General features: G+C 44.3%; 1 protein-coding gene across 1 annotated transcript; it reads right to left on the minus strand.

The window, feature by feature from the left end:
- Nucleotides 1–10101: 10101 nt before the first annotated feature.
- On the minus strand, nt 10102–22528 carry Nmur2 (neuromedin U receptor 2). Its single transcript, XM_055602905.1, has 4 exons — nt 21827–22528; nt 16602–16686; nt 12415–12540; nt 10102–10373 (listed from the first exon to the last, which is right to left on the minus strand). Exons 1-4 carry the CDS (start codon nt 22526–22528, stop codon nt 10102–10104), a joined length of 1185 nt encoding a protein of 394 aa, XP_055458880.1.
- Between the last annotated feature and the right edge of the window lie 755 nt (nt 22529–23283).

The raw sequence follows: 23283 nt of genomic DNA on the forward strand, positions 1-23283 counted from the left end.
GGGAGGTGGTGATGTACTGGGAGTCATTCAATACACAGGGCTGGGTGGCATCTCAGGCTTCTGCCCATTAGATGCCAGAAGTCAAGAAACCATGTTTTGGGACTACCACTCAATAGTAGAGGGCTTGCCTACAGTGTTCATGAATGTGTGTTTGGTCCACAGCACTGTCGAAAGCAATATTTTTTAAGCACTGGGGACATGGATCCAGGTATATTTGTATTTAATTAAACACAAAAAGATGATTGCTTTTTATCAAACACATTGATTTTCATATCAACAATTTCCTAATATAATACATAAGTGCTTATAACTTATACATTTTGGTGCTGAATGTTTTAACTCTCTGCTAGTACAAACTTGGTCCAATTTCATGGAAATGGGACCTTGATTCTGATGTCACTTTGGGGTAATGATATTTGCTAGGTTCCTCTTCAGAGGTGAACTGTTACTCCTGCCAGTAATAGTTGACCACATGGGCAAACTACCAATGGGATACAGTGCTCTGTGTTCCTAGATTATTTTATTGGTGAGGGTGTTCTAGAGGAGCAGAGCCCAGAGAATGAATATATATACTTTGAAAGAGAGTTAGTTCACAAGCTTCACAGCGCAAAGTCTGAGAACCAGAAAGCAGCTTAGTCTACAAGGCTGGACACCTCAGTGGTCCTAATCTGGTGCCAAAGCCCTGAAAAATTCCTGGAGAGCTGTTGGTGGTCTTCAGTGCAGGTTAGAAGGCAAGAGAAACTGGGTGGGAGTAGCAGCAACAAGCAGCAGCAAAAGGTAGATGCACTTAACACCAAAGAGCAAAGGCAGACAGGGAAAACTTGGTTTTTGGATGAGGCAGGTAGTTCAAGAAGACACGGAGATGAGTTAATCAAATTGACAATTAATATTAACCATTATAAGTATGATGCATGGCAGGATAGAGGCATAAGGCATTGTCAATTTCTGATGAGTTTATTGGGATTTAACTCATTATAAAATGAGGAATTAGAATTAGGATTAATTCTAATAAGGACTTAGAGTAGAATTTACGTCAAGAAATTCCTAAACCTTCAGCACCAGTGTTACTGAGTCTCTGGCCTTCAGAGTCAGATTAGAATTTATATTCACCTTTCTGCATCTTCAACTTGTAGATTACAAATCTTGAGACTTTTCAGCTTCCACAGTCACTTGAGTCACTTCCTGTCTATGGGTTTGCTATCAATCAATCAATCTATCTGTATATCTATCTATCTATCTATCTATCTATCTATCTATCTATCTATCTATCTATTTATCTATCTATCTATCTTCATCATCATCATCATCATCGTCTACCCATCCACCCATCCATCTTTCTCTGGGCCATCTATTCACATCTCCATCATGTTTATTGTGATTCTTCAAGAGTCTTTGGTAAAAATCCTGAGATATTTAATAAGAGAAAAGACAGAAATGGGGTATTTCTAGAAGAAATGAATATGGCAAAGAGTACAACTTTTTTCAGTGTCATATTCCAGGACTCTGCACTTTGTATCTTGGTAATGTTCTCTGTCTGTCACAGGTTCCTGGTGGACCCTCTTCAACTCCTGGACTGGGTACAGATAATCTGTGGCCCCTGCATCAAACTTTACTCAAGTGCCTTGAAGCTTTTGCTTTAGTCATGCCTCTAGTTGGCCTTATCTTCCACCTGGACCTCATTTTGGCAAAGAATCCTGATGAGGTGTTTAAAAACTCCCTTCTTCACTTGAAAACTCAATTCAAACTCCTTTCCATCAGCTTCTATCTAATCATGTTTTTCTACTCTGAAACATCACTGTTCTTACAATTTCCCATCCCTTCCTTCACCATGAGGCTGCCTACAAATCTCACCTGTCTGGGACTGCCTTGAACTTGAGCTCACTCTCTCCTTACCACAACCAGAGCTGGTGAAATCGTCCTTGATACCATTTTAAATAACTATGCCCAATGTGTGGTTTTCTTTTCTTCTAAGCAATTGTGCAGTTATGGCTCCAGTGGGTAAGAATTGCATGGGCTACACTGAGAACAAATTCTGAGACTATCTTTCAATTGGGGTCAAATTGTGATGTAAGGTTGGATGTTTTAGAATTTCAGTGTGAATCACCTTTTACCTAGGCTTGAGTTAAGGCTTCATCTTTTTGCTATCAAGAATTAGCATGTGTACAGGGAATACAAACAGATTTTGAAGCTACCCAAATTAGAAAAGGAACTTTTTAATGAGATTCTCATTAATGAAAAGAATTATGCTAATTTGACTATATTCTGTCCCTTAATCACTCTGCTGTAGGTACTTTTCCTTTACTCAGACAATGAGCTATCAGAGGAGCCAGCCCTGGCATCTACCTGCCACTCATCTTTCTGTTCAGCATCAGCCAACTTCCTTCTTTGTGCCTTAGGAGGGAAGGATAGGTTTGCAGGTTAAATCTGGAGGTCTTGACTTGCTATCTGTTCTGTAGGTTCCAAGCTACAAGCTAGCCAAGCCACACTCACTTGCAGCATCAATTTCTTATAGTTGCTGTGAATGAAATCCAAGCCTCTACCCAGAGCATGTTTTATAAATCTCATGCCCCCACTTCTTGGGTGCCCAAATTCCAGAATAATGACAAGGGCCACTTCACTCTACTCCAAGGAGTTTTATACGCTCAGACCACCAAGCTCTAGGGCAAGAGAGGTTTTGAGATTAGAATGGCTACTCCTCAACTAGATTTATCTCTTGCCCTCATTATCCCCACACCCTCCTCTGCACCCCTCTTTCCTCAGAACTTCATCATTGTCCCTGCTGCCTAGGAATCAAGGTCAGCCTCCTGCAGGCCTGTACTATGGGCTAATCAACAGTGTGATATGAACTCCATAAGAAAGGATTTCTGCTCTGCCTCTAGGGCTTTCACTGGAGCCCCAGCCATGCAGTCTATCTGTCGATGGTGCTAGTGTTTGAACTCTCAGAGATGCTGATGTCTGTCCTTGGCATCAATAACTCTTCTAATAAACTTTTCACCCAAAATAACAACCTGCTTCAGTGTCCCCCCTTGAGCTTCAGACCTGAAACCTCTCACAATCTTCTTGTACCTCATTCCTTGCTCAATAGCTGACTCTGAGAAAAGACACTAAACTTCTCTGTTTCAGCGTGTTTTCTCCTAAGGGGAGGGGGGGTGTCGAACCAGTACCCATTTCTTATAGTTGTTGGGAAAATCGCTCATATGTCAAAATCTCTTAGCATGATCATTGGAAGAAGTTCAAATTGACATTTCTGATATATGAATAAGTAAACGAGCTGTTGGGTTAGATTATACCAAAGGCACCTTAATCTTTTAAGTTCTTAGAACTTTTGTTATGTAGGCACTGAAAAGGGCTATATGTCTCTCCTGAATCAGGGCCAGAATAAACAGAAAATAAAAAATGGCTATGAAATCCCTTTCAGTTAGTGAGAGGAATTCTACAGCATCCATAGAGTCAATACATGAAGATGGTCTGAGGAGATGGCTTGGTGGGCAAAGTGCCTGCCATACAAGCCTGAGGACCTAAGTTCAGATCCCCAACACTCACATAAAAATGCAGCAGTGTGCACAAGTTAGCCCAGCCCAGGACTGGGGTGTTCAGGGACAGACAGATCTCTGAAGCTCACTGCCCAGACAGCCTAAACAAGCCATGAGCTCCATGTTTAGTCAGAGATGCTACCTCAAAACATAACATAGGGGAGACTGATGAATTCACCCGACATCAACTTGTGGTGTGTGCCTTGCATCCTGCATGTGAGCACATAAACACATACATACACGCTCACACACTCTCACATGCACGCACATTCTCTTACACAACTACTCTTCCTTCATCTCTGACTTTGATGTCCAGGCAGAAATGATCACATGATCGACCTGTCCTTAGTTCCGCCATCTGACTCTGAAAGACAAAGCACGGACAGTTCCCCAGGTGGCAGAGGCTGAAGACCTTCAAACACAATTAATATGCCTAGTCGTCCTGAGCGTTCGGGGCTTCTCGTTTTGTTGACTGCCTCATAATATTGACTAATCTTTCGTGTACCGGAGAAGCAATCTGTAACACATGCCTGTGCCTTCATTATTCATGAAACCTAGCGGTGGGCGATGGAATCTTCAGGAGCTTGTTTATCTGAATTGGAAATGAGTAACGATCCATTTTAAAAGCCTGACAGACTTCCTAGGGTGTCGCTGTGAACAAAGGTTTCTGGAAAGAAGCTGCACACCAAGCTGAGACTTCCGCCAGGTCCGGTTCCTGATTAGAACTTCAAAGACTGTGGGGTAGGTTGGAGTGTTGTAGATCCAGAACCCGATTTAAATTTGCTCATCTCTCTCCCACGTCTGCACCTGATTTAACATCCTTGTTACCATCAGGCGAAACCTTTTGGAAATATATTATGAAGGGTGTCTGGCCAGCTTGAGCATGACAAGCATGGCTCTGGGCAGCCTGTGTCCTTCCCTCCAATTCCCTCTGCCTTGCAAAAAAAAAAAAAAAAAAAAAAAAAAAAAAAAAAAAAAAAAAACCCAGCAGATTACATTCCTAAAGCTAGCCACCAAGGTCTAGCCCCTTATTTGGCCACTTCTTCCTCCTGAGGCTGACAACCAAGGTCCAGCTATCAAAGTGTTGAAGTACCACTATCAAAAGCCCCCTTTGGCTCACCTAATTAACATGCCCAAATCAAAATTAAATACCTTATCCTAACATGAGGTTTCTCTTTGTTCCTTGATAAACCTCCATTTGCCTGCTGCTGTGGACAGTCAGAAGCAGCCCCATATCCCAGCCCTGGGATTAAGACAAAAACAAGTTTATATAACATAACTGTTTTTTTTTTTTTTTTTTTAACATCAAAATTCTCACTACGGGGTGCTGAGAACACACATGTTCTCCCCCTACTCCCCAAACACCTAAGGGGATCTGCAACTGACCAAAATAATGATCACACCACCATCTGGCTTGGTGAGCCAATGAGTTTACTGAGGTCACTATGGGAGTGTGGGTGAGGGGTTACTTACAGGAGCATGAGCAGCCCAAATGCAGGTGTTCATTCACAGCCCACTCCTGCGTGGGTGAGAGCCCTGGTTTTCCCTGTGCAGCTTGTAGGCAGCTGGGCAGGCCTGGGAACCTTTCCTCTATTGTACGATTTATGCCGGTCAAAGCCTCCCTCCTGTTGCGGTTTCCTGTGTCTACAATGGGGCCTCTTACAACCTGTGAGTCTCAGCTTTTGAGACATGTTGAAGTCTGTTTAATTCCTAAGTCTCATGAGCCTCTGGACTCAGTCCCGGAGGGAGTTTCCTTTCAGAGGAAGCTGCTATACAACCAGAATGTTTCCTAAAAACCAGAAACACAGTTAAATGCCATGAAAACCTATTTTCCTGAATAATAAATTCTTATTTATGTTATCTATCTATCTATCTATCTATCTATCTATCTATCTATCTATCTATCTATCTATCTATCTATCTATCTATCTGCATGCCTGTCTGTCTATCCATCTATCTAATTATTTTTATATTTAGTTTTTTGGTTTTTCTATAGATGCTTATTACAGTGTTTCTAAATACCATTCCCAGCTAACCATCCTGGCAGGGGTGAAGTGATTCAAAGAGATACCCCAATTCTCCCTTTGGGCTAGCAGACTATTGAAATGATAGACCTCAAGAAATTGGAATTTCCCCACAAATCTCACACTGTGAGAAGGAAGATGCTGAAGTCCGGTACAGGCAGAGGGGGAGCTCTTCTCCTAGGAAAACATTTCACACAGTTCTGACAAGTTCTTTCAGACCACCTTACAGGAGAAACTGGAGCTCAGATGAGGCTGGACTGACCCCACACTGTGACAGGATGGCTGAGTATGTATATGTCATGTCCTTTATTTATACCTAAACCTCCTGCCAGCATAATATCCCCAAAGATGGAGTTGGGGGCCTGTGGACTGCTTTATTCCATGCCTTCATATGGCCATACTGTTTCTTTGGTCTTCAGTATTGCTTGTTTCTTTAACTGGCATATGGGTGTCAGCGCAAAATCACAGCTCTCAACTCATAGGGAAGAAGAGGCAGTTTACTCTGGAGCCAAATGTAAGTGACCATGGTGGCCCAGGACACAGACTCAGAGCTCAGAGGTTGGGTAGCTCTGTACTTCCTGCCCTGACACAGCAGAAGCAAGCCCTGGGGCTCAGATATCTCATTTTTCTGGTTGTCAATGCAGAAAACACAATTGCCACCCAAAAGGGAACACAAGTTTATTCTAGGGTCAAATAGGAGTAGTGACTATGGCCTAGAAACACAGATTCAGGTAACCCCAATTTCCGTGTTCAAACACGGTGACAGGTTGATGATGTTTTTATAGTAACAGAACAAGGGAGGTCTTAAATCAAGGCAATTTCCTAATATATAGGTGATGATGTGAAGTCAGTGGCTAAAGCAAAGCAGAGAACATTGTGATGTCTTTAATAGCATTGTTAACCCATTGGCTGGCTGGAAGCTGGTGTTCTGTTTGTATATTCTACAAGATATACCTCCTGGTCTCAAGGCTGTTAGGTTGTTGCCCAAAATTCTGGCTCCTGAGAGAACCAAGCAGCACTCTGAGAGTTGGGGGAAAGCTAGTGTTTCTCAAATTCCTTCACAGGGTAGTGGCAAATGTGGCAACCTCAGTGGAGCCACAGCTTCCTGGAAAGTAGAGAGTTCCATGCTCCTCATGACTTGCTTACCAAGAGAAGTGTGTTCCCTAGGTGGCTTCTCCATCTCCTGACAGTGTGGTTCCAGAAGGTTTCAGGTTTGAGACTGAAGGGGGGGTGGTTATCCTTTTGGGTAAGAGGCTTATTAGAAGAGTAGTTAACACCATGGACAGGTGGGGAGGCTGAGGAGAGTGGTGGTCTCTTCATATAGGTTTCAGAGGAAGGAGGAAGGCTTCGCAAGAAATGTATGGAACCAGATCTTTAGTTCCTGGTCCCTGAGCATCTGGAAAATGAAGGGAGTAAATCCCCACGAAGGAATCTGTGACTCTGAGAATACAGGAGGAGGAGGGAGAGGTAGGAGGGAAGTGAGAAGGAGGTGGAGGAGTGAGGAGGAAGTGGGAGAGTGAGAAGGAGGTGGGAACATGAAAGGGTCCTGGGGAAAGAGCAGAGAAGCAGCTCTTCTAGTTGGGGTACAGAGCACGGGGGTGTTCTTTCCTGACCACCCTCTTCAGCGATGTCCAGTGTTCTGGCAACTCCCAGCATCTATAGGCTTCTTTGGGGGAGGAATGGCATCCACCCTTCTGGAATCTGGACACCTGGGGAGTCAGTTTACCGACTGCCAGGCTTGCTCTCACCATCCCTTAACAGGAGTATAAGACAGAGGTTGCTGTGGGTGGCAAGCTTTGAGGGGAAGCCTCAGACCCCAGAGTACCCAGACTGGGAATGTCCCCAGTGCCCTGCAGATTTCTGAGTGAGATGTGAGGACTGTTGTAGCATCAGAGGCTTTGAGATTGCTTGTATAATTTCCCCAGGTGCAAACAAGGCTATACTCTTTGTTGTCAGCTGAAAAGGTGATGGGGAAACAGTAATGCTTTATCTCTTAGTAAGATGGGAGAATCAGTGAGTGTGCACAGGATAACATTTATTCCAGTTTACTATTGAAGAATTGGTGGTCAAAGGCGGGATCTGAAGATTTCAGCGCTTATAGAACAAAACAGAAAGCACTGATAAAAGGTAGTCTTTCTGCTGGAAAAAAAAATCCAAATAAGTATGTTCTATCAAACCATTTAAGATCTATCTTCAAAATAGCTATTTACTTACATTCTTATCTATGCCTCCACGGGGTTTCAGAGAATACAGACATTGAATGTGTTTGAAAGGGTAAACTGCTTTTCTTTGAAAAATAATTTTATTGTTATGTGTGAGGGATTGATGCTATACAAGCCACGGTGAGTATGTGGAGGTCAGAGGACAGCTCCAGGGGCTTGGTCTCTTCCTCAGCCATGAAACTCAGATCAGCGGGCTTACGTACCAGTGTCTCTGCCCACTAAGCCGTCACTCCAATTTTGCTTCTTTTTGTCCCATGGTCCTTGGCATCACCTTTCCTTGGCAGGCTTGTCCACTATTGTAACTCTCTAAGTTAACAGTCAGTTGTGTACGGTGAATGTATTTCACTAGCAATATAATCTGGGTATTTAGTTTAGGTACATTCTTCAATATCTCTTCCATACATAGATTTGTTGAAGCTTTCAAACATTGGCACTGCCTTGAAAATGCTTCTATAGTGTGGTACAGTTGGGGCATCAGGAGTAGAGCCCATGGAGCATTCAGTCATCTTCTGGGGATGGGAAAGGAAAGAAGGAAGCTGGAAGGCTGCTTTGTCTGGGATTTTGATCTGGTAGGCTTGTAGAAGAATGTATAGTTGTTAGCTTCTGTGCTGTGGCTTCACAATACTTTTCTTTAGTTAGTTTCATATGAACTTATGTAGTGTGGTGTGTGTAGGAGAGGAGAGGGGAGTGCGTGTGGCATATGCCGCGGTGCACGTGTGGAGGTCGGAGGTCAACTTGAGGAAGTTCTCTGTGCTTCCATCAGGTTTTGAACTTAAGTCCTTGAGCTTGGTGGTGAGTACCTTTATCCAGGAAGCCATCCCTCCAGTCCTACAGCGTGTTTCTACACGTTAAGAAGAAAGTAAGCCTGCAGTCAAGTAGAGGCGAATATGGAAAATTTGCCTGTTTTGACAGCACATCCTATGGGCTCTGGAAATACAAGCATGGGAGGGAAGAAAACACTGGGTCTACTGTTGTCTTCTGCACTAATATGAATGGATGGCATCCAAAAATAATCCTTCTACTCCAGGTTAATCGTAAAATGCTGATGCTTCTTCCATTTGCTTAATTAGCAGTTTTTCAACTATTTTTGTCTAGGAAAAAAAAAAAAAACCACCAAAAATCTAGTCCATAGCATTTTTTTTTCAGAGTTAACCACGACTCTACGTAGTCCATAATTATAGCATTACCAGCATTTGTTCTAAAAACAAGTCACACGCATGGCAGCAAGGTGGCTGGCACAGTGCCAGCTTATTAATAGCTCTCAACCTGCTCATGGGCTAGCTCTCTAGGGGATAAAAATTATTTAGCCCTGGTTTAGAGAGCTTGTTAATTTCTGTAGCATAAATACTTCTACCATGTCTGATTTCAAGCCATCGCTCATTCGACAACAAGCAAAAGTCCTACCTATTGGAGGGCTAAGCTTTCCAGAGCATTTCGGAGCTAGCTGCTCACACAACATTCAGTAGCATCTCATGCTTCCTGCGTTTGGAGGTTGGGATAACCATGCTGTGGCTCTTAGCTACTCCATAACGCCTTTAGTTGGCTAAACTCACCCATCGTGAGAGCGTCTTTGAGTGAGACTCACATGGCACATTGCAATCACAGTTATGAAAACTCACAGTACAGGAAGACGGAGTGTGACCCAGAACCAAGTCTGAGTTTTTACATTAAAAAAAGCAACGAGTTACATTGTCTTCCTCTGTGGCCTGGCAAGGCTGCACGCCCCCCGCCCCCCAGGGGGAGGTGATCAGAGAGCCTGTCACTGAATTCATGCCAGAGAAAGCCCCTGTTCCCCTTACTAGGGGCCCCACTTGGATACTGAATCTATGGACTACATCTGAGCCGAGGTTTTAGGTCCTCTCCATGCATGGTCCTTGGTTGAGGTATCAGTCTCTGCAGGGCTCCCAGGGCTCAGTTATTTTGGCTTAGTTGGTCTCCTTTTGGAACTCCTATCGCCTCCAGGTCTTTTTATCTCCCCCTGAAGACAATGTAACCCGTCCTGATGAGACCTGATAGGGCAGGGTCAAATAGAAGGGGAAGAGAACCGCTCCTATCAGTGGACTGGGGTGGGCATAGGGGGAGAGGAGGGAGGAAGGGTAGGATTGGGAAGAGATGAGGGAGGGGGCCACAGCGGGGATACAAAGTGAATAAATTGTAATAAATGGTAAAAAAAAAAAAAAAAGTAATGAGTATGAGCCTTGTTATCTCCCTAATAGCACACAAGGAGAGGTGACAGGGTGATCCTCCTTGCAGTGCTAGGGGCTTAGAGGGATGTCAGTCACAGAATCCAGGCCTTCTGAAGTGGCCTTCTGACCACTTCTTTCATGGTTCCTCTGTGGCATAGGGGGCCATGAGGTGGGTGTTGCAGATGGATGACTGGCAAGGGAACTGGGGGCCGGCATCCTCTGTCAGCTCCACAAGGTGGCATTCTGTCAAGAAGATAATCTTCTGGGTAGGAGGGCCCTGTGGGCAACCCTGGGAATGGCACCATTTGCAGGAAGGAGAGACAACATTCCGAAAGGCCTCCCGGAAGCGTCGGGACAGGAGGTTATAGATGATGGGGTTGACAGCTGAGCTCAGATAGAAGAAGACACCTGCAAATGAGGGAATCAAAAGAAGACATGGCAGCATGGTAGGACAGCTTGTAAATATTTAGCAAAGGCCCAGGAAGCCTGTGAGTGCCTCTCCTGGAAGGGGAGGGGTGTACAGGGCACTCACTGAGAATATGAAATGCTATGAGCAGATCCACCTGTGCACTCAGGAATCAAGCACAGAGAGATCGATGAAAGCGTCACGGGTTTTCCACGGTGCTGGGTAATGGTGCTGATGAGAGATGCTCAAGGATCAGAGAAGAGAGGTTTGTGTCTTCACTGGATCGTTAGCTAAGGCTATAATCTGGAGCAGCAGTGGTGAGGATTGGTAAGTCAATCAACACTGTCCCTGCTGAGATTCCTTATTTTGCTGAAAACCTTCTGCAGAGAGAGACACTCCCACCCACGCTGCCATGTCCCTTTCCTACCTGCTCCTGCTTCCCACAATAGCTCTTCCACTGAGTAAGTATATTTTACCATTGATTTTGTCCACCAGGCAGCTTGTATATTGCCTTTTCTCTCTGTGTTATACTCTTTTCTTAGAGATTTATTTTTTAATTATTTAAATGTGCCTGTGTGTGCTCTTCACCACAGAGCCATCTCTCCAGCACCTGCACACTCACTCTTATTATCATCTCCTGTTTTGTTTCTCTAAGACACCAATGAGGCTTAAGGGAGGTTAGGATCCTGCCCCTCTTCTGTTCTGCACCCTTAGATAAATACTGGCAAACGGGGAAAACGGGGGGTTTGGATATTCTGGCTGAAGCTGAGTGTTGTGAAGCATCCTCCTCTTCCAAGCATGACTCAGTCATGGTCATAGCCCTCTAGAACTGTCAGCTGAGATTATGTCTTGGAGATTACGCAAGGCTGTTCCCATTAACTTTGTATTACAAGGGAAGGGCTTGCCTGCTTTTCCTCAAAGATTTCAAGACAGTTAACAGTGGTTTGGGGAGAGGCTCCTGAGGCTGGGTCACTTCCTGAAGATTTATAGACAGTTAACCACTGCTGAGAGATTTTTTTTTTCTTTCAGTAATATAGCTGCCCATCTCACGCTCTCATTAGCAACCCCAGTGACTCATCGCTGGGGTTTAACAAACTACACTTGGATGGAATATCTTTTTTGGGTCTTTGGTCACTGTCCTCTCTGGGATGAGAAGACATGTCTGTTTTTTCAGACACTGATCAAATGCTTATTAGGACATTCTGGAAACTTCAAAGCACATTCAAAGATAAGGTATTTAGACTTTTGTTCTCCAAGTGCTCCAATTTGTTCTCCAACTGAAAGAATACAGCAGACGCAGGATCCTTGGCTAAGCTAGTAACTGGGATACACAATGACATCTACCAGGATCATGTGTGCTACCAACTGCCAGACGGCAGCAGTTATTCTGTTATAACAGAGACCACTGCAGTCATGAGGGACTCAGTGGCAGTGACTGCCAGCACCAGCTAGACCTTGACACGGGTAAGAGACAGTTGGTGAAGAGAGAGAATGTGTATTTGAGTGCAAATGTTCAGAGGCAGAAATGGATGCAGCCCAATCTTTCTCTCCTGTTCCCCACTCCCTCCTTCCTTCTGCTCTGAGCTCTGATGCTCCTAAGGCATATATGTATCCTACCTTTACTCTCTGGTTATGTCCCTGATAATCCAGAGGCCACAGAATAAACTAGTTGACAACAGAGGCTGGTAGGAAGAACTTAACACGAGTAGGTTCTCTATTTTGGTGGAAACAATCTTGAACTTGAAATCCAATGGCTTAGACTTGAATCCCATTTTCACTGTTTTTACAGCTTTGTGCCTTTGGGGAAACCATTTCTTGTGTGTGTTGATCCCTGACCATTCTCCTGTGGTAATTAACACGTGTAGCATTGGGGTTTTCCATAAAGTGACCTGTAAACATTTTTAATTTCTTAATACAGTCAGCACTCACTGTTTCCATAATAAAGGGCCAGGTCCCCACGAGCTGCTTGTAGAGGGAGGCCTCAAGATGGAGTGAAGGAAAAGCTGCTTTAGAGCTGCACCACTGAACCCACCAAGCCTTTACCTGACACCACATGGATGAGGTTGAACACAGCAGCCAGGGACTCAGTCCACTCCTCCACAAAGCTGAAGAAGAGGCGGTCCACGTGGAAGGGGGTCCAGCAGATAGCAAACACAAGGACCAAGACAACTGGAAAAGGAAGTGGGAGAGGGAATGATATAGTAGGCCAGGAAAGAACATGATACTTGCTCCTAGCCTTTCTCTTCTGTTATCACGTTTTCCCTGTTAATCTTTGTTAATTGATGATCGCTATAGGCAAGTGTGATCCCAGAGACAAAGAATATTCAAACATAGGAATTAATTGTGTAGATTTAGGATTCACTGCTTTAAGTTCTTTCAGAATTTATATTCTATTTTTTTTTACTTAAGAATTTCTTTGTTTTTGAAGTTTTCATAAATGCATGCAATCAAATATAATCATTTTTATCATTTATTTTTCCACTTCAGCTCCTTCCATGTCCTCCAACTTCATGTCTTCTTTGGTCAGACCCTACTAAGTCCTGTTACTGCTACTTATATATGTGTGTGATTACCCCACATGCACACACACCACAACATATGAAAGAGTTCAGCGAAATCAGTCATTCCCTTATACTGAGCTCTGGAAATCAAACTCAGGTCAGGTTTGGCAGCAATTGCCTTTGCCCTCTGAGCCAACTCACTGGTCCTGGGATTTCTCTCTCTCTGTCTTCCTTAAAAAGTAATTATTTATTTATGTATACATGTTTGTGCCTCCTTATCTTTCTGTACACCACACACATGTAGTGCCAGAGGAGGGCCTCACAGGAGGTTGTGAGCTGCCCAGCGTAGGTGCTGGGAACTGAACTTGGGTCCTCTGCAAAAGAGTATCAAGGGCTCTTGACTGCTGAGACATCTCTTCAAGAGTTCTCATGTGTCTTCTTAGAACATTTAAAATAGAACTGAACATATTTCAACATTCCCAAACCACTTGATTGTAGAAAAGAAAGCGTGTACTCAGCAGGTGTTTTGAGACTCACAGACTGACTAGATCAGTAAAAGGTTGTTTTAGGAAGTTGTGATATTTAAATCTGCAGGTTACCAGTGGGTTCTTAGGGTTTGGATCCCACCCAGAACCTCATGCCTCTAAGGCACTGTCCCCAGTGGGTGATGCCATTGGAGGGTGAGAGAGGGTGAAACTTGAGGAGATGAGGTCTAGATGGAGGAAGCAGGCATTTGCTGGGCCTTGGAAGGAGTATGGGGACTCTCCACTCTGTTTCCTTTCTGTTTAACGGGCTGTGAAGTGAACACAGCCTCTGCCACTAAGTGCCTCATCACAGTCCCAAAGAAGAAGGGCCAAGTGACTGAAATCTTGAAGACAGATGGCAAATCACCCATGTAAGTTTTCTAGACAGGGCTTTGTCACAGAGGCTTAACACTTGCAGTTAATGTCGAAAGAACTGCTTGCCCCTTCTCTCTATGTCTTTCTCTGACTCTGGCTGACTGTCTCTCTGTCTCTGTCTCAGTTTCTTTCTCTCTTTCATGACAGTGATATTCTGCCTCACAGTAGGCCCAAAGATAAACTGAAGCTGTCAGCCAAGATAAGTCTTTTCTTTATTTACTATATGTGTCTTGTATGTCGAGAGAGAGAGAGAGTGTGTGTGTATGTGTGTGTGTGTGTGTGTTGTGGGGGATGTAGGGCAGAGGTCAGTTTTAAAGTATCATTTCTCAGGAGGCCTGCTCATTTTGTTTTGAGACAGTCACTCACTTTTACCTTGAACTCACAAGTTCAGCTAGACTGCTGGCCAGAAAAACAAAGTCCACCCTTGTCCACCTGCCCAGCTCTGGGATGCTCTCAGATTACAAGCACACACCACTGTGCCCAGCTTTTCTTATACAAATGTTGGGGGTCAAACACAAGTTCTCAAGCTTGCTCAGCGAGCACTTTACCAACCCATCTGTCTCCCCACCTTCACTTCTTCATTTTGTCACAGCAGTGCAAAGCTGCTGACACAACACTCTAGAAATATTTAGGAGTTTCTTTGATCCTTTTGATTCTGTGATGAGCTGGGGTGTGCTTGGGGGTGGGGCGGGGTAAGAGGCACAAAGACAGAACAACTGCAAACATAGTGTTGATTCTGGGAGGAAGGGCCACCCTGAGTCTGAAATGAACAGATTTCTCATTTTTTAGCCCCAGGGTAGGGACAGGGTGTGACAGTAGTTTCCTCTCTGGACATGGAAGCTCCACAAAGATAAACAAGCATTTTCCCTTTTAATAACTTGTCAAGTCTTTCCCTGTCAAAGGCTTCCGGAGGTTTGTATCTGAGTGACCTAGTGGGCTGGAAGAGAAGTGAGGGTGAAGATGAAGAAAGAACAGCCATGAGCTGATGACCTCAGAGGCTGAGAGATGGGTACATGATCTTCATTCTGCAGCTTTGCCCATGTGCACATTTCAGCCTTTCACGGAAACACGGTACCTCTGTTTCCTTTTAGAGTTAACATTGAAGGTAATCTGTCTGTCTGTGCTACATGCTTCCAATAATATCCAAAAGGTTCTTTTGAGTTTCTCCCTCAATAACATGTCCTCCAACTGCCCACTCCTGGCTATAATTCCTATTAATAATGAAGGCAAATAACAAAACATTTTGTTATTGTTTTTCCTCTTTTATTCAGTACTGGGAATTGAGCTCAAGGCCTCCCATGTTTCAGGCAAGCCCTCTTCCACTGAACTACAGCCCAGTTCCCCTTTTCCTTTTTATTTTGAGACAGGGTCTCATTAAGCTGCCCAGGCTGGCTTTGAACCCAGCCCAGAAATATTTAATTTTCGGAGTGTGATGTGCTAGGAATTGAACCCAGGTCCTTGTACAGGCAGGACAGTGCTCTATCAGGGAGCTACACCCCAGGCTCGCTACTGAGATGCTGCTAGCTAACAGGAGCAAACACTGAGAAACGGAGAACATCACGATCAAAGGGAGAAATGGAGAAATAACAAAGGCTCCCTGTTTCCCAACAACAAAGGCCAAGTCCCTGAAAAACCTCGAAGAAAATGATTATCAGAGTCAAAAGACCAACTTCGGCGACTTCTGGTTTTTGTTCACAGAGGGCCTAGCTTCCTTGCTTCACATGCAAATTAGCCTGGGGTTTTGCTGCTTTCCAAATGTAGGTTGTTACTTGGAAAGTTTATGACATTTCACATACCTCATCAGTGTCTCTCTTGGAGGACTGGAGTTTCTTGGATTTGTTTTTCCAGTTGTATGTGTATGCAGATATATGTGCATGCGTGTATATGTGTGTTTGAATGTGTATGAGTTTGTGTGTGTAGGCCCAAGGTCGAGTCAGGAATCATCCTCAATTACTCACCCACTTTATTCACTGAGGCAGGATCTCTCAATCAAGCCCAGAGCTCACTGATATGGCCAGTCTCTCTCCATCGCTAGCTTGCCCTGTGGACGACCCTGTCTCTGCTTTCCAAGATGGGAATAAGAAGAGAGTGGCCCTTCCCACCAGTGTTTGTGTGGGTTCTTGGCGTCCAACTCCCAGTCCTCATGCTTTCATGGCAAGTGTTTTAACTGCTGAGCCACCTTCCCAGCCCAGGGCTCCAGTTACTTTCTGAGCACCCATTTGGGAGAGGATGGTCAGCACCTGGATTTCTTAAAATATTTTGTCTCTTACAAGTATATGTATCTCAAATAAAAAGGTTATTCTTACTGTTTTGTCTTTTTAGCAAGATGATGTTCTGATGTAATGTCCTAGGCAGAATGATTTACTCAGAAGAACTCATGCCTCATTGTTCTTAATCTGGAATTTAAAAATCCAGAGTCCACATGGCCACCAGGAGCTTACAATCCCCAGAAGGGAGTTATGAGACATTGTGTGTGTGAGAGAATTTGTGAGTGCAGAGCTTTCCATGACCTGTTTCCTATGTTTGAAGAATGCTGGAATACAAACAGGTTCAGCAGCCACCTGGCCCCATTTTTACAGAGAGAGTGGTGTTCGGGTTTAGCGCGCAAACGTGATTTATTTCACAGCACTTGGAAGGCTCTCGGCAACCGTAACCTAGGACAAGGTTTTGATTGCTCAAATCCAAAGATGAAACAAAACAGGCAGGTCATAGAAGCTTCTGGAAACCAAGAAGAACATCTTGGCCAGCACCATTACGTCAGTGCCAAACACAAGACCTCTGCTCTTATAAACAAAAGTGAACAAATTGTGAAACAAAGACAGCAGCTTACATAGCATCTTGGTGATTGACTTTCTGGAGGGTCTGTGAACGCTCACAGTTACTTTGTCTTCCTCAAGGGATTCATCTCTCTTCAGCTGAAAGAGAAAGTGGAGAGGTGTTTAGGAAGAAAAGACTGCTTTCCCCACCAGAAACTTCGGAGGTATATAAACAGCACTTAAAGAAATGTTTTAAAAATTTTAAATAACTTCACTGGAGGCAGAATTGAATCTAAGTTCTCTGACTCAACTGGAAGGGTTATGGGCAGTAAAATTAAGGTTTTAATAAGAAATTCCATGCAGTTCTAGTTCTGTAGTGTCTTTGTAGCTATTACCCACACAAACGCACAGACATAGACACACATGTATGCACGCACAGCCAAAGTGGTTAATCCTAAAATGAACAACAACTAAGTGCTAGCTCTGTTCACTTATTCATTCTTTTCACTTTTGTTAGACACAATGTTAGAGTCAAGACTCTATGCCATGTGATGGGAGGGAGAAAATAAAATATGATCTCATGAAGGTTATGATCTTTGCTGTGTGTCTTAGTTACTATCCTGTTTCTGTGAAGAGATATCATGACTAAGACAACTCTTATTCTAAAAAACTTATAACCGGGGGCTTGCTTACAGTGTCAGAAGGTTAGTTCTGGATCATCATGGTGGGATTCTGGAAGGCATGGTGTTAGAGCAGTAACTGAGAGCTTTACATCTTGATCCAAAGGCGGTAGACAAAGAGAAAGACACTGGGCCTGGTGTGGGCATTTGAAACCTCAAAGGCCATACCTCTTAATCTTTCCAAACACTTCATCAGCTGGGGATTAGATATGCAAATGTGGGACTCTCAGAGTCTTGAGCGTGGTCATGAGCAGTGTGGACCTTCCAGGAGTTCTTGTATCACTTTCTCCACTTTCCACATTTGTACTTTTCATGCTCATCAAGGTAGAAAGGGGAATTACTTTTCTTTGAATAATATGTTCCCAGACATTTTCAGCAGATTCTCCGACACTATGCTGACCAGCATCATCTAGGATATGCTGTTTTTCTGATCCTACTGATAAAACTGCACATCCTTCAGAATCTAAACATTGACAGGTATTTATCCTAACTGGAATATATGGTGACCCTTGTAGTAATGTAAGTTTGAAAAGTCAACATGAGCCCACATGCCATCTCTACTAGTCTGTTGAGGGCCCGCCTACTCCTGAAGATGTAGCAGCTCTAGCCTCTTCTTCCTCCTTTTTCTTCAAAGTCCACGTGCACCAGAGAGCCCTGTTATCTTCCTGGAAGCCTTCTATGTCAGATCTATGTTTGTCTGTGGGGATGTTGCACCAGTTGAAAGGAATTCTGATGACTGGTGACCATCTCACACCTGGAAGTAAGTCCAGTGTCTGTTAATTCTCCAGCATTTCCCCCTTGTTTGCTTACGGCTGTTTATTTTGTCCCCACACTTCATGGTTTGGTTGGTATGTCAGTTACTTTTCTTTTTGCTATGACAAAATACCTAACAAGAAGCAACTTAAGGGAGGAAGGGTTTATTTGACATACAGTTTGAGGAGAGTCTACTAAGGAGAGGGAGAGGCAGCCCCAGAGGCAGGGGCATAAAACAAATGGGCACATTGCACCCCAGTCAGGAAACAGTATCAAACTCTGTATTAAACTCTCTCTCTCTTGCTTTTCCCTTTTTATTCAAAATGGAATCCTAGCCCATGAGATGCTGCTAACATCATTCAAGGTGGGTCTTCCTCCCTCAGTAACACACTATGGTAATGTCCTCAGAAACATACCCAGAGGTGTGTGTCTCCTAGGTGATTCCAAATCCAATCAAGATGCTAGGGAAGATTAAGCTGAGTCAGCAAACTCCAGGTCCTCTCACAAAATAACCTAGTAGATGAGGCTGCTCCAACCCCCAGTTCCAGTAGTTGGGTAACTGGGGCCAAGGGAGCTTCCCATATTTGCTTCTGTACTCCTGGGAATGGAAGAGACCATCTCCCCCTTTTACTGCCTCAGGGGTAGGAATTGCAGTGGTTGCTTGTGTGGCACATGAGAAAAGCACTCACAGCATTGCTGTGTCCTGATCTATACCTATTTGCCTGTATTTCAATTTCATTGTCATCTCATTTGTCCATCCATCTAGCCATACATCCATTCATCCATCCGTTCATCCACCAATCTGAGTCTCTGCCCATCAATCTCCTCTTCTGTCTGTCTGTTTGCCTAACCATCCATCTATATATTCATATCTATATGTCAGTTTGCCATTCTATCCATCCATCCATCCATCCATACATACATACATACATACATACATACATCCAGTCATCATATGTATCTCTGTGCATCCATCTCTACTCATCCTTTTCTTCCTTTTTTCCTTTCTCCCTTCCTTCCATTTAGCATCTGTCTCTCTGTCCATCCATGCATCCATGCATCCATGCATCTATGCATCTATGCATCCATCCATCTAACCATCCATCCATCCATAAATAAGTACCTATTTGACACTATTTATTTTTGTGTCCTCATCAGCACACAAGTCATGTGAGAGACAAAGATTAGGCTAGACTTTGCCAGTACTTCCTTTTGGATGGATGGGAAGCTACTCTTGGTCCCTACTTTCTGTCTCCATGATGTTCTAAGCCTGAAGAGTACCTCTATGAAAACTTATGTCCTAGAATGAGGGAGCATCAATGACCTCAGTCTGTTCAGCTTTGAACACACACAGGGCTTCTTTAGTCCTGTGCTTTCATCAGCATTGTCTTGGCTGCCTTCTGAAGGGAATGGCAACCAGAGTCAGTCACACCTTTAGACTTCTCAATAAGTTAAATACCATTAGGGCTTGTGTGTCTTTAAATCTTAAACGTTCAAAGGGCCTTTGAGGCCATGTTTCCAAGTCTTTTATCTTAAACACAGAGAAGCTGAAGTCCAGTAATGAGGAAAGTAATTTAGCCTCATTCCTGACCAAGCTTAGTCTGGTTCCGGAAAAATAAATGAACTAAAGGGTCCACATGGAATTATAAATTGTAGTGAAGAAAGTAACTGGAAGCCATGGCTTCTACAACACAAGCAGGGCAGCTAGGGGGTTCCAGGAAAGTGTGCTTGAAGCACAACTGTCAGGGTGGACTGGAGTCCAAAAGGCAAAGGGAGTGTGGAGGTGGGTCAGGAACCTTCCAGGGACAGGGTCCAAAGATTGTGATGTCCATATACTGAACAGGACTTGCTTCCTCAGACCACTGGCTTTTTGAATTTTCAGAGTAACAAATCAATATTTCCTTCCTTAGTACCCTCTGGTCCACTCACATCTCCTACATCTTTTCTGAAACAGGATGCTATCAATTGCATTACTCACACAAAGCAGGGTGGCTATTGTCTGAGATGCCACCAGCTTGGCACACAAACAACATGGATTCATGAGGGTGGAACAAAAGGATATTTGGAGAAGGAACTTAGAGGAATCTATGTTTTCTGTTAAACTTAGGCATTTCTCCCGAAAACACACAAGACACATGATTGGGTAGCATTGAACAAGAATATATTGTTACAGAGAGGAGGTGGGGGTGAGAAGGCCTTGCAGGATGCGTGATATTTGGAAATGTATGGAAGTCATTTCCTCTGAGTTAGATCCACAGGAAATTCTGGAACTGTGGCACTGAGCTGGATAGGGTGACATAGGTCTTAGGGGAAATGCCACCACTCTCTGCTTGGTCAGATTCATTTCTGCCCCTAACTAGCTGTGACACTCAAATAATGCTCTTCCTACTCAGTCCTGATGGCCATTCATTTTAAGGCCAGTAAATATCAAGAAAGATCCTCTTTGCTGATAACTGCCTTTCTCAGAGATGGACTGGAGTGGGACTCTGCATCCAGAACTACTGTGCCAGAGGATGTGATGGAATATGTGTGCTTATTTCTGTCATTTACAGCTCATGCCTACCCACTCATAGCCTCTTTCCCTTTTAAAAAGAACCACAGACTGTTAGGCTGGAAGAAATCTTAGAAATGATGTGATGTAACCTTTTAATTCTCCAAATGGTAAAGTAATTCCTGGAGAATTGTGTGTGACCTGCCTAAAGGTGTATGTCAACCAAGGACCTGAGAGTCTAAATAACCCAGTAACTGTTTATGCATGAACCACTTCCTGAAACAAATACAAAACTATCTCTGTGAGGACTCACACTATGAATTTGAGTACAAAATACAGAAGGAAGTATACAGATTCACTCCTACATTTCTCAAAAACAGATTCTCTCAGCTAGTTTAGAAGCAGAGAAAATGGAAAAGAAAATATTTATCACCGCTATCTTAGAGAAGGAACCTCTAATTATAAGATGCAAGGAAAGCTGAGTGATTTCCCCAGAAACGCACATGTCTCAAAATCACATCTTTTACTCCTCTAACTTATGAGTTCTGCTTAGTTTTCCATCCCTCAATTCCTACCTGCTATAAAACTTATTTCAAGGTATATGTGTGAGTGTGTATACAGTATATATGGAATATAAATCATATATATATATATATATATATATATATACACACCCACATATATGCCTCTCTGTACACACACACACACACAAAGGATTTAACCTGCTATTTCAATCAAAGGTCAGTGCAGTCACAAGAGAATATTTGTTCTCACAGCTGTTTATCTCTGAGTACAGAGTACAAAGCAGGGAGATCCCAGGACAAGTTGGACAGAGAAAAACTTCAACACAGGCAGTAAAGTGGAGCAGGGCCAGCAAAGAGACAGCAGGGTGTGGAAGGATCTTCACCCCCCACCCCCCACCCCTGAATTTTACCCTCTAAACCTAGATCACATCTAAAATGAGGTTTCTTCTCAAGCCCCTGGGGTCAGATTCTCCCATGAGTGTTACCTATATTGATACCACTAGGAACTTTCCTAGCACTTTCTTAGAAACACAGGTGAACAAGCAGAGAGAAAATGGTGGACACCGGGTAAAGAGTTGTGGTTTTGTTGTTTAATTGATGGCGATTCCCACCTGTTCAAAAGGATACCAAGCTGGCTTTACTTTCGAGATACATCCTGAGTACACATGTGGAATTTGCATTTGCAAGTATTTTACAAGCATATAAACTCTTGCTTCTTAATTTCCCACTTAAAGTTATCCCCTGAGCCCCTTTCTGTCTCTGTCTTTCCCCCACGCCAAGATCTTTCTTTGAATTCAGAACAGGCAAGAAAGGAGGGATGTTGCCCCGAGCCAGTCACCTTGGATACTCACTCTGAGCGCCATGAGGTAGTAGAGGATGCTGATGAGGGTCATGGGGAGGATGTAGAAGAGGAAGGAGGTGGCTTGGATGATGAAGTTGTAAACCCACAGGGGCTTGATGACAGTGCAGGTGGCAGAGTCAGGCACGGAGGATCCGTTGGGGAAGTGCTGGAACTTGATGCCGTGGATGCTGGTGTTGGGCAGAGAAAAGACCACAGAGAAGCCCCAGACCAGGCCGAGGATTCTGAGGGCCCGCCGCCGTGTGCTCTCCAGCTTGGCTCGGAACGGGTGGACGATGGCCACATAGCGCTCTACGCTAACCGTGGTGACACTGAGAATGGAGGCAAAGCACACAGTCTCGAAGAGGGCGGTCTTGAAGTAGCATCCCACTGGCCCGAACAGGAAAGGGTAATTGTGCCACATCTCGTAGACCTCCAGAGGCATCCCCAAGAGCAGGACCAGCAGGTCTGAGACCGCCAGGCTGAAGAGGTAGTAGTTGGTGGGTGTCTTCAGGGTCTGGTGTCGGACAATCACCAGGCACACCAGAAGATTGCCCGTCACCCCCACCATGAAGATCAGCGCATAGGCCACAGACATCGGGAGGGATAGGTGGCTGCGCTTGGGGCCACACAGGTGGGCTAGGTACTCCTCTGTGTTGTTCAGGTACTTCATGAGAGGATCGTGGATCCAGGAAGCATTTTCAAGTTTCCCCATTACTGAGCTTTAAATCCAAGACCACAGGTGTCCTCTGGTCTGGGGCTCTATCCCAAGCTGAGCCAGAAGGAGCCTGAAAGCCCAGGCCCCTGAAGCAAGTAGGAGTGTGATGATAGCATCAGCTTCCAGGGCTCTCCTCTCAGACTGCTATTGCCTTTTGAGGACCACCCAAGCCCCGCCCCCGGCACGCTGTAGGCCAATGAGTGTGTTGCATCGTGGGAGAGCCAGGCAGGTTGGTGTGGTAGCTTTGTGTATGGGGGGAACGGGAGGAGGGACAAGAAAGCAGCCAGAGAATCTGACCACCTGAGGAGCTGAAAACTCCCAGCAGGGCCAGCCTCAGAGTTGTGGGGCTCTGGGGAGAGACATGGGAAGGGCTGAGGAACCTGACAGCCGAGCACTGCAGTCTCCACTGCTTTCTGACCGCTGTATGTCATGTCAGAGTGGGGGATCAATCGATTTTTCAGATTATATTGTTCCTTTGGGCAATCAGGACTCTCTGGGAAGAGCATGAGACGTGGTTAGGGCATCTCAGTGGCTGAAAATCAGCTTTTAGGTTTTAGCCTTGCCTAACAATCTCTCTCAGTCACTCAGAAAGCAAGTGGGTTTCAGGATCAGATCATTAGGAATTAAGAAAATTGAACTCTCAGAGGCTCTTACCTCCTCCCTCTCTCTATCATTCTCCCTTCTCTCCCTCTCCCTCCCCGTGTCTTCTGTCTGTCTGCCTATCTGTCTGCCTATCTGTCTGCCTCTATCTA

This window comes from Psammomys obesus, unplaced genomic scaffold, assembly GCF_907164565.1.
Source record: "Psammomys obesus unplaced genomic scaffold, mPsaObe1.curated_primary_1811, whole genome shotgun sequence".
Lineage (NCBI taxonomy): Eukaryota > Metazoa > Chordata > Mammalia > Rodentia > Muridae > Psammomys > Psammomys obesus.